The sequence below is a fragment of the Clarias gariepinus genome, chromosome 4 (genome assembly GCF_024256425.1).
Source record: "Clarias gariepinus isolate MV-2021 ecotype Netherlands chromosome 4, CGAR_prim_01v2, whole genome shotgun sequence".
NCBI classification, from domain to species: Eukaryota; Metazoa; Chordata; class Actinopteri; order Siluriformes; family Clariidae; genus Clarias; species Clarias gariepinus.
In genome coordinates, this window is record NC_071103.1 from 11,502,501 (window position 1) to 11,514,441 (window position 11,941).

Here is an 11,941-nt window from a genome sequence, read left to right on the forward strand (position 1 = left end):
CGTGACCTTCACTTTCCGTACATGACTTGCATTCTTTTATTTTCTCTCGCGCACAGACTCTTTGCTGGTGTGTGTGTGTGTGTTTGTGTTGTGCTGTTTGCTTTGACTGGGAGTGTGTGGCAGGATGGGTTCTCCTCAACAGAAAGAGGCACAGGGATAGAGACATAGAGACAGAGAGACGGAGATAGAGACAGAGAGACGGAGATAGAGACAGAGAGACGGAGATAGAGACAGAGAGACGGAGATAGAGACAGAGAGACGGAGAGAGAGGAATGCTAGGGGGGCTTTTGGGAGATTGACAGGCCGAGGCACGATACGCGGTAGACAGATGTCTGATTGACAGCGCTGAGACGTGACAGCCGTGTGTGTGTGGGTGTGTGTGTGTGAGAAAGCTCAGGGGCAGTTGTGTGAAAGGGAAAAAAAAGGGGTGAATTCAGTCAGCTGTTACATTTCATGCTGTATTGTTCAGGGGCTTTTCTACCAGAACATCCGGCGGATTTCCGATCGGCTCTTTTTTGTTCCTTTTTCTCTTCCACCACTTCGACGTTGTGTCACACTGTTTGTCTTTGTAAGCAGGTATTTCTGGATGGCCGCGTACCTGTCGCAGCTCTCGCTCTCTCCATCTCTTTGTCTCGCGTAGCACTGAGCCGACACACGTCTGGAGCAACACGGCTGACGCAATGACGAGCTCACACAGTAAAATCACTCGAAGGAACGTGCCAGGGAGAGAGGAGGCTGTCGGTGCACGGGCTGCACGCTGTAGGATCTGCAGTGTTCTGTCCTGTACATGACCTTCAGCATTAAGGCCTCATCAAATCCCCAGCTTTGAAAATCATTCAGTTTTCACAAAACCATGTGCAATCAGGAAGCATTTATGCAGGAGGTAAAAAAAAAAAAAAAAAAAAAAAAAGCTTCAGATCACTGGACAGGTCACTGTAGTCCTGCCAAAGTGGGTCTATCATTATATCACCACCTTGTGGATTAGAAAGCGATCACACCCTTCAGTTACTGGATGCTTACGAGTACATCACGTGACGTGGCATAACATGAGCAAGAGTGGTTTTAAGGGTTAAATAAGTGGCCTCAAATCTGATTCAAATGATTTTTACTCTGAGACCCTCCATCCCCTTCATCCCTCAATCCTACCGTTGCACTCTAAGCTCCGCCCTCGAAATGGTTTTAACATCATCAATTACTGGCATGACATCATCTTCAAGTGACATTCGAGTTACAGCTCTATAAAAATGAAAAATATGCCTTATAATTATTTATAAGGATGTTCATTAGTGTACTCGCTGACCTTTTTTGTACTTTTTTTTTTTTTGGTAATTAAAAAAATCGTTATGTGATGCCAGCCATTGAAAGAATTTCGAGTTTTATTTATTTTTTTTAATTACAGATTTCATTTACGCTCCAAACCAGGAGAGCAAGATCGCTGATCCTGTGTCTGGCTTCATCACTTTTCACAAGCACTGAGAAGGTGTTGCCAGGGTTTATTCTGGGCTTTACGGAGTCCCAGAGGTTGCTTTTTCTTTTTTTTTCTTTTTTTTTGGTTAGTTTGCTTATTTTTACTAAATCATGCTTTGCTTATATCGCGCCCATGTGGTACAATTAATTCTCACATTTTGGTTAATTAGTGTACATGAGACACAATTAGATTTTGCATTTTGTTAATTCATACACATGACATTTACACATTTTATAAGTTCTGGTTATTTCGCAGGCGTGAGAAAATTCTTGAATAGGTTATTTTTGTACACATCATTTAATTATACAGTTTAAGTATACAGTTTTACTTTAAGATGAATAGAGTTATCTATACATTTATCTATTTAAACAAGTAAACAGGGTGGACAGGGTGACAATCCGTCACAGAGCACACACACCTACACCTAATTTTGGGTCTTGGTCTTTGGACTGTGGGAGGACACCGGAGTACCCGGAGGAAACCCACTAAACACGGGGAGAACATGCACACTCCATGCACACAGACCCGAGGATGGAGTCGAACCCGGACCCTGGCGGTGCGAGACCACAGTGCTAACCTCTGAGCCGCCGTGATTTCATTGCCGACTTTTTCATTTGTCACTGAGATCTTTTAAAGCACAGAGTGACTTCTCTTCCTCACAGTAGAATGATCCGGCTGCACTAGGCGCATGCTGATTTCAGACTGAGATGTGGGTGGATTTAAGGGGATAGACATGGCTTTTAAATTCTCGCAGCTGCACTTGTCCTTAAGCCCTGGCTTAAACTGCTATTTTTTTTTATGATGTTCTACCTGATAATGTTTCCAAGTTATTGTACTAGTAAGATTTTTAATTGACGTCTTTAAGTTGATAGTGTGCAGCATCGTATTTATACCAGTTTCAACTTGCACTACACGTACTTGATCGGGATGTGTTCAGCCATCTGCTAGCTAACACACACAACCTGACAGTCACTAAGCATTTCCCGTTGAGTGCATTTGGGGTAAGAGGAGATGTTTACTACACCATCCCTTTAAACCGACGGCTTTATCCCAAGACTTTGGCCATCGGCTGGGCGAAACAAAACAAATTGGGGGTTAAAATGAAAATCATTAAAGCTTTTTACTGATTTCAAAGGAAGACGCCTGAGATATTAAGCCCGGAGGATCTGTCAGCAGGTCTAGACTTAGAGTTCTCACTGTTGAAGCTTCACACATATCCTATTAGCTTTGATGTCGATACTGAATTATTCATACTGCGATTAACACTTCACTGTTGACTGTTGAGTGTTCATGAGAAGGATGCAGGAACGATTTTATTTTATGCACTCACTCACATTCTCTCTCTCTCTCTCTCTCTCTCTCATTTAGACAAACCGTTGCGGTTGTCACAGAGCGGGGCTGCTACAGGCAGCATCATCGGAGCCATCATTGGAGTCATCCTCTTCATCGCCCTCATCGCCACCATTGCCCTCCTGATCCGCAAACGACGCATGAACAGAGAGTCAGTCCGAATCCCACCGCCTCTCTCAGTCTCTCTCTTTCTCTCTCACTCTCTCTCTCCTTTATCTTGCATTCTGTTTCTTTTTACATCTTTGTTAGTTAATGTTAAGCACAATGCCAGATTCCAGTCCTGTAGTATGCTGACATTGCATAGCATTTAACACTCCTGATACACTCATCTTCGATATTATCAAATATTTCATGGGCTGAAATGGTGTGTGTGTGTGTGTGTGTGTGTGTGTGTGTAAGGTATGAGGAAACACACCAGAATCTGTTTTGAATCATCCTCTCGGTGGTGGTGTAGCTGTTCAGGTTTCATTTGCCACGCAAAGATCTGACGTATAATTTTTTCACACACACACAAGAAATCCGTCTTAATTAGTGTGTATGTGTGTTTTACAGTGGTCCTCCCACTTACAAGCCTCCTCCTCCTAAGAAGAACACTCCCATCTACACAGTAAGTCAGATACAGACTTTATGATAATAATAATAAGAATAATAAATATTATTAAAATTGTAATGATTATTCAAGTATTCCGCTTTTGTGTATCTAAAACCAGCTCTTTGATGTTATCTGAACTGTATCTGTAATGACTATGTGGTGTCGCTGGATTTCAAACATAAGACATAAGCATAATCATGCATAATCATAATCAATAATATGTATATTAATATACTGTCTGTTTTAGAAAAACAACTCACTAAGGAGCTCTGAACAACATTTAGTTAAAAGTCACATCCAAATGTGTTCTTTATTCAAAAAAAATGAAATGAGGAGTAGCTCACTGTGCAGTTTATTGTTTATTGTACAGTAGTCATGTGAGATGGGTTTCTGGTACACACTGTTGTGGCACCTCCCTGTGGATTACTGTGATGAGTGCAGGAGTTCATTGTGTTTAAGAACATTTGGTCATCTTTAGCATGACATTGATCTGAGAATGTGTGTGATGTAGCCTGTGCAACAGGAGAACAGCAACGGCCCCCCCGATGCTACAGTAGCATACTACGAGACACAAAGAACAGAACCAGTGACGGTAAGAAGACTTTTTTTTTTTTTTTTACACACACTTACTGTACATACACATGCAACTTAATTTGACATGTCATACAATTTATGGTGTTTTCATTTCAATGTGCATTAAAGGAACTGATGGAACAAGTCAGCTTTGAGCTCCTGCTTTGTTTTGAATGAAAGCCTGTGTCCTGTTTTGGAGCGACCATTGGTGTACAAATTGGTGTTTGATACTTAAAAGCCACTGTTGCATTATTTGGTTGTCTTTCTCCTTGTTGCACAATTGTGTTTATCTCCAAAGAAGTGTTAATCGCAAGCAGTTGGAACAAACACTAGAAGAGAACCACTGGGACAGGGTTTGCACTGCCCCGTTTTTACACTGGGAAGGTGTTGATTATGAGCATACTGTAGGAAGGACAGCAAACTGGACAGTTAATTGAAGCTACAGTTGCAGCCTATAAGTCTGTATTTTAGCGCTGGTTCCAGGTTGCCAGGTTCTCTAGATCTATTAATAATCCAACGTGATGTCATTATACATCTGAGCAGTTAAGGGGTTATAAAGGGGAAACATGGCGGTTGTGGGATTTGAACCTGGGATCTTCCAAACCATATAACAGCGCAGGTAAATTCTTTTTTAGATGATTATAGAAAGCTTGTGCAGGATGGGTGATTTAATGTAGTACCCCTGGAGCGGGCAGGGTTAAGGGCCTTGCTCAAGGGCCCACCAGTTGCATCATGGTGGAGCTGGGGCTTGGAACCCCCAAACCTCTAATCAGTAACTCAGATCCTAAGTCGTGTGCAAAAGCATCTTTATTTTTTTTTCGTATTATTTTTCTGAGACCATGTCATCTGAGTCAGCAATTCCGTCATCCTCCCCCACTAGATCATCTAGTCATGAGCTGTTCCTGTGTTATTATTATGAATATGCTGATGATTCTCATCACTGTTTTTAATCCCTCACAGGATCTGGATGATGGAGATGACGATCCCCCGAAGAAGTTCGACTATAACACCAGCTCTGTCATGGACGAGAGTGAGATGCTTCCACCGTATTATGAATTCAGACAGATGGACGTGGACGACCAGCACGAAAACCCTTCATCTTTATCCAGGGAGGACAGTTTTATGTCCGCACCCATGCTCGTGTAGGAAACACTGGAGAGAGAAAGAGAGAGAGGCAGTCAAGTCTTGTAGTTTTAGATGTTAAGTTGTGGAATGATCGTTTGAATCGTGCAGAAATTATTTTAAACGTTTAAGGGTAAGGAGAAGATTAGATGAAGTCAAAGTCTGCTGTGCCACTACTGTATCTTCAGTGTGGAATAATGTGTGTGTGTGTGTGTGTGTGTGTGTGTGTGGGTGGGTGTGTGAGAGAGATTAGCATTGCATTTACTGGCAAGCATTAAAGCAATCTCCTTTTTTTTTTTCCTTCCCCAAAAATATGCAGGAATCCAAATAAGGCAAATAATACAATCCCTGTAAATTCAAATCCCCTCCAGGTTGCCTGACATCCACCAATTCTTCACTCTCACATTACCACTTCCTTCCTCTCTTACATTCCATACACCACATGAATGTTGTCACGGAGAATCCGTTCCTATTTCACAAATTAGGTTTGAGGATAAGCAAGGACCCCAAAACCTGTCAGAATCATCAAGAAGCTTTATTACAAAAAGGCAAACCTTTACAATAAAGGAGGTCCATAGAGACAAGCACAATCCCAAGGGCAGGACATATCTGCTTCATCTTATGTTGTTTTGTCTTACTCTTACTCTCTCTATCATGGGTAGATGTCTCATAGGTTATCTCAAGCCTGCACCAGATCAGGCTGCCCTAGGAGATGTCTGAAGTTCCCTCCTTATCCATATTTTGTGCACACACAGCTCGTGCATGTGTACTCCCCATTCTAACTGTTAATCTATCAAGGCTTTTTACTCTTCCTCATCTTCTGCGTCTGGTACAAACTAAAGTGATTAGAAAACACACTGGCGCCTGCCTGGGTGATGGAATGTGTTTGTTTCCCCGTCACGCATGAGAGCGATGTGCACGCTCAGCTTTAAGTCTTAGCAATTCAGGCCTTTAGATAACAATGGCCTTGTTTTTTTTTTTGTTTTTTTCAAGTCAAACATTATGAATTAGATTATATGTTACCGGTCAAAGGTTTGGACACACCTTCTAATTCAGTGTTTTATTTGTTTCGCAAATTATTTTCTACGTTCTAGACAATACTGGAGATTTCTGAATGATGATTACCACATAGGGGATTAGGTCTAAGTAAAAAATAACAACAGAAACAGTCATTTGTTATTTTCGGACATGAAGGTCAACTGACCTGGAATAGTTTTTACAAGAACAGTATTGCATTTGCAAAACCCATCAAGCACCATGATGAAACTGGCTTCTCATGAAAGCAAGACCAATTTTGGACGCCGTCTGCATTGTTTTACAGCGTAGACAGAAATTAAATCAGTAGAGACCATGGAGTAAAAAGGTGTGTCCAAACTTTTGACTGGTCCTTTTATTACATGTTGTAACCACAATCATTTCTCTAATTGGTCATAGTCAGAATGCTAATAAAAATATGATTTGTAACATCATGATCTGTAATTAAGAGGATTAGATAATCCTGTTTAAAATCTCATTTCCACTAATCCCCCCCAGAGCCGAACAGAAACAAAATGACCCTTTATCAACCAGAGTGTCAGATTTCCATTCCCTTTTTGCATAATGATAGCCTTCTACTGTATACAATAAGTGCATGCAAGTCTGACAACAAAAAACCTGATAATGCAAACTTAGTAATGCTTCATGTTGCTTGCTCGAATGAACTAATCTGACTTTCTAAAACACATTTTTTTCTGGCTGGTTATTAACTGGAATCTAGTAATGCATGTTCTTGTAGATAAATATCTTTTTTAGAAACTCTTATACTGTAAGTTTCCTTCTTGCATGTGCTTTTTGTCTGTAAAATCTGCACTTGTTTTGTACTAAACCTGATGATGACAAAACCAAATAATCCCAGTTCACTGTGACGGGACTCAACAACCATAGTGTGCAATTATAATATAAAAGATAATAATGTTATAATGTCCAAATAACATTAATTTGACTTCTTTTCACTTTTTGTGCCAATATTTATGCAATGCAGTGCCTGTATACTGTAATGCATCACTTTATTTCCACCTTTCCTGGGCTGTAGGCTGCTCACTCGCTCGCTCGCTCTGTGTTGTAGGTCTTCATTCTAATTGCTGTTGATGTCACTGAACCAGTAAATCTCTCTGATTGAGTTTGTTTTATCAGGAGGGCGGGGCTGTAGCATTTTTTTTTTAAACACAATTTCCCCAATTTTAATACTTTTATTCTAGGTTTATATTACTAATGAGACTTTTATACATTTATAATTCAGTTTATTCCTCTCTATAATATTGTACTGTCCAACATCAACACTACATTAGATTGTGATTTCTTTACTTTTCTGTCATGAATGTGTTTTTCTGTTGCTCCTTAAAATACTTTTATACTGTGACAAGCACAATATTTTTTTTCTCTGCTGCTATTTTCTTTGTTACAATAAATATACTGTTTATGGATCTAAGTGACAGTATTAGCGTAATAAATTGTGGTGGTGGGCGGTTTAAAATATTGGTGTGTGTGTGTGTTTTTTTCTTGAATAAATCTATTTTAGATATTGGATTCAGATCCTGAATAATGTCGAATTATGTATAATTTATACAAGTGATAATAGAAAATAGAAACTGAATAGTTTTATCACCGTGATGAAACATGATGCACTCTTACCTTCCTCTCCTGTGAGAGTTTATTTGGTTTATTTTCATTAGAAGAAAAGTTGCAGTAATAATTTTTTATAATTGTGGTCATTACATTCTGCTAGTTCTTACTATGAGGGGTGTTCAAGTCAAACCGGGACTTCGTGAGATTGCTGGTAAATGAAGGCGTAAAACTGAAAACATTCAGCAAGTGGAACGCCTGATCTTTAAATATTGACTGACAACTTGTCGCATCAACCCAAGTACTAGCGTAGTTTTATTATTTTAATTAGTGTAGCGGGATTATATAGAGAAATAAAGGGAGTTTTTACTCTCATACTGTTCTGTTATTTTGCACAATCCATAGTCCAGGTTTGATTTGGACGCTCCTCATTTATGTATACTCTGCCTATTAATAACTGGAAAATAAATTAAAATAGACAGTAATTTTAGTTTAAACATTTCTGGTGTAAACAGTTTGTCTGATCTGCTTATGCTATGACTGGGGTGGGAAATACTAGCACTAATGTAGTAGAAGATTTTATCAGGCTTCAATTAAATATCATTTAGCACAAGTATGTTAATCAAACCAAATATAAATGATATAAGTATCAAAATTAATAATTAACATGCAAAGACTGGAAGTTTGGGCCTGAAATGTTTTTAGGGAAGTAACTTGAGACATAGGGCTGACAGACAATGAGTAAGGTCAGGGTACAAATTAACATCAAAACTTCTGCTCAGAACTGCTGAACTAACTTCCTCTTTTTAGAGAGTGTGCATGGTGCTGTATTTCCAGAAAATAAATAATTATTCAATCATCAGAATTATCATAAGCACAGGAGAGGTGGGTTTAAACCGTGCTGCCCTTGTAGAAGGGGCATATTAAAATATATTGCCGTGTATGATAATTGAACTTTGGCACTCTACTTAATTATTGAATTGTATTATTGAAACACACACAAAAAGAAATATAAAAATAAAATATAGTATTAAATACATGGCAAATTCAACTATAGTGGTATATTGTTGCTACACAAATATTCAATTATTCCTGGTAGATTCTGTCTTAATGTTTTCATCTTTTTAAGTGGTATAATTCTATTGGTGGATAACGTTGCTTGTATTAGGCATTTATTATTTATAGCAACAAGTAGTAAAATGAGTAAAATGCACTAATAAATATGTGCTAATAAATATGGCCTATTGCTTTAATATACAGTATTACTAAGAGAATAATCTCATGATCAGAAATATTAGATAACTTTTCCTTTATTCACTTCACATGCTAATATATTGTTTAATATAATATTATATTGTTTTTCATATATTTATATTATTTGATACGCTTTACATATTCCATATTTCCTTCAGTACGTGCGATCATGCATTAGCTTTTTCCGTTCCTTATGTTTATCGTAGTAAAAATTAAATTACTGCCTATGAAGTTCATCTTCAAACAAATGATGCGGAGTTAATTTTAGCAGATGACTTTGTTTAATGAGCTACTTGCATTTTGTAAATGAGCTCATTAAGTTAGCTAGTGAGGTTTTTTTTTGTTTGTCAATTGCCATTGCGTAATTGTCCTTAGCATTTAAATCAAAATGCGTTATTAAGCATTATAGAGCCATCAAGCAAAATTCTGCATTTGTCTGAATTTGCAGATTATCTTTGCTAGTCATGGAGAATCTGGCATGATGTACCTGCACTTTTACTTAATTACTTAATGTCCACCTCTGGCTATAAAAAAATAAAGAGTTTAGCAGAAAGAAAGCTTTAAAAATAAGACCGAACATTGGTATAAACATGCTTTCAGCACTGGAGAGACATCGGGGCGTAAAACCATGGGGACACATGTCAAAGATCATTTCGCTTCTTTCTTAGTGGTAAGGATTGTTGCAGAAATGATATCAGAAAAACAATACCCTCAAGAACACAAAAAATGTCTTGTCTGTGGGGTTTATCGTACAAAAGTGGCATGCAAACTGTTTATCCAAATTGAACAAATCTCATCAGTGCAGTAAGATCTAAGGCTATCCCAGAATGGTACAGTGGCTTTAATTGAAAGTGCGACAACCATTTTTTGTAACTTGTCAGCTCTTTATACACTGTAACATAATGGTTGCCCATATTGAGTTTTTTTTATATTAGAGAATGTTTAAAAAACAATTCTTTTAGGAAGCGACCAAGGGTGTTCCAGTTAAAGCAGGACCTTTGATTATGCAGAATAACAGAACACAGATACGAAAGCAAAAACTACTTTCTGTTCTCTCTATGCATTAATCCCCTGCTACACTAATGCACTTATCCCATCATTTCACTTCAAGGTAGAAAGTTTTTTCAGTATACTGCAGACATGATTGCTTTATGTCTGAAATGCTGGCCTTCCAGGAACTTCTTTAATGGCCAAGACATGTCTAAATGGCCTGAAGCGAGGAGCGAGGTCAGGACTGTGTGAGAGATGTGACAACTCCCAGCCAAGTTCCTGTAACATGCAAAGGGTGTTGGTAAATGATTGTGTGTACAGTACAGTTCCCACAGACAGATGGTCTCTTTGGTGGGTTGGTGTCAAGTCATCCATCGATTTTCGAAGATCTGCAGTGGGCTTTAAGCCACTCCTGAAGGGCTTATCATTCATGCACATATGGCCTTCTTTAAACGTTTGCACCATTTTCTGTGGATAAGAGTTGCATCACCATACTATTCATTTAAGTCTTGACTTAAAGAGCCATTTCTAGCATAATATATTCCCTTTCTTGGTCATAAAACTCCAACTACACATACTATACTTAAGTAACCTAAATTATTCTGTATATTACTACTTAATTACATTAGAGCAAGGTATTGTAATAATTACTCCAGAAAGGATTCAGGGAATCAGGACTTTTACCAAGCACCTCCTCTGCCAGGAGGTTAAAACATTGTTTAGAGAAATAAACAATTTCAATCTTCAATCGCAAGCATCCACCCAAGACAGAAATTATTATGTACATATTTGTTATAAACTCACTCACACTTGCAAAACAGTTACTGTGATTAAAAAAAAGGAAAATAATCTGTAAAGAATTCAGGAATTTGTAATGAGGACCAGCTATAGTTGCCCTTCGTCCCTCTATCAGGCTTTCCAGTATATCTCTAAGTTCCTTCTACCTCTCCAGCTCCTAAATGATGGACGACCCGTTCCTACAGCACAAGTGTTCAAAAGAGGAACATCTTTCATATTATGAGCTCCACCCCTGCCTGCCTGCCTGGCTGACGTGATGATGGAGTTATTCTAGGAACATAGCACAACACCTATGCTGAGTCAGCATGGAGCTTTCCAGCAACTGGCGTCGCATCATCGTCACCATTAGGTGGCAGTCAGTGATAACTAAAAAGGTATGACACACTGCAAAGATCAAACTGGCCCTGATGATACAGTGTCACTTTAGGTTTTAGCCGACAAATGAAAAATATTAAATATACTTCCTTCCTTGCAAATGCTATACTGTATATAGGTCAGACTCTGGGTGTCTCATTCTGTGTGTCTGTGCTCATTTTTTGCCAGAGGAGGGTGCTGTCTTGCCAGTAAGACCACATTAAAGGTCATATGTCCACAGGCACAGATTGCCATTTAATGACTTGATTTTTATACAACCTGATCGAATGAAACTGTAATCGTTCAAATATAATTTGATTAGTCAGAGGCATGGGGTGACGCCACTGCAGCTTTAAGTACAGTATAAGGGCTTGCATTCAGCCTGTACTAGATGACTACATATCCCATGTCCCATATACATGACTACAATGTAAAAATTGAAATGCAAAAAAGGATTTCAATGTAACTAGATAATTCATTACAACTGCATGAAATGCAATTGACCAAAGAAGGACAGATAGTATACCCCGAATTGTCCCATTATGTCGTTTTGGGACCCAAATGCCCTTTATATGAGGACATTATATTTTCTCCCAACTTCTTTGTTTATACAGTATATAAGATCCTTGTCCCATCCTCATATGAGGACTTCCTCTCACTCACTCTTCCTCTATACTGGTTTATCCTATATAAAGGAGTGTATGGGCCTGGAGCCTATCCCAGAAGAGTTAGGGCCCGATGAGGCGTACAAAAACACCTTATCGTGTTCAGGGCATACTATAGACAATCTGGGACCGCCAATTACTGTAGCTTAACCTGCATGTCTTTGGACTGTGGGA

General features: G+C 38.7%; 1 protein-coding gene across 2 annotated transcripts in view; it reads left to right on the forward strand.

Annotated features, from left to right (window-relative positions):
* Nucleotides 1-7,619, forward strand: part of si:ch73-22o12.1 (nectin-2) — a 73,896-nt gene extending 66,277 nt beyond the window's left edge. The window contains exons 7-10 of one of the 2 annotated variants that reach the window (XM_053493952.1): nucleotides 2,837-2,969; nucleotides 3,371-3,425; nucleotides 3,922-4,002; nucleotides 4,944-7,619. In XM_053493952.1, the coding sequence (XP_053349927.1) occupies nucleotides 2,837-2,969; nucleotides 3,371-3,425; nucleotides 3,922-4,002; nucleotides 4,944-5,129 (455 nt within the window). In that variant the 3' untranslated portion in view covers nucleotides 5,130-7,619. The remainder of the gene's footprint in view (nucleotides 1-2,836; nucleotides 2,970-3,370; nucleotides 3,426-3,921; nucleotides 4,003-4,943) is intronic. The other variant, XM_053493953.1, reaches the window with a different exon arrangement.
* Nucleotides 7,620-11,941: the final 4,322 nt, after the last annotated feature.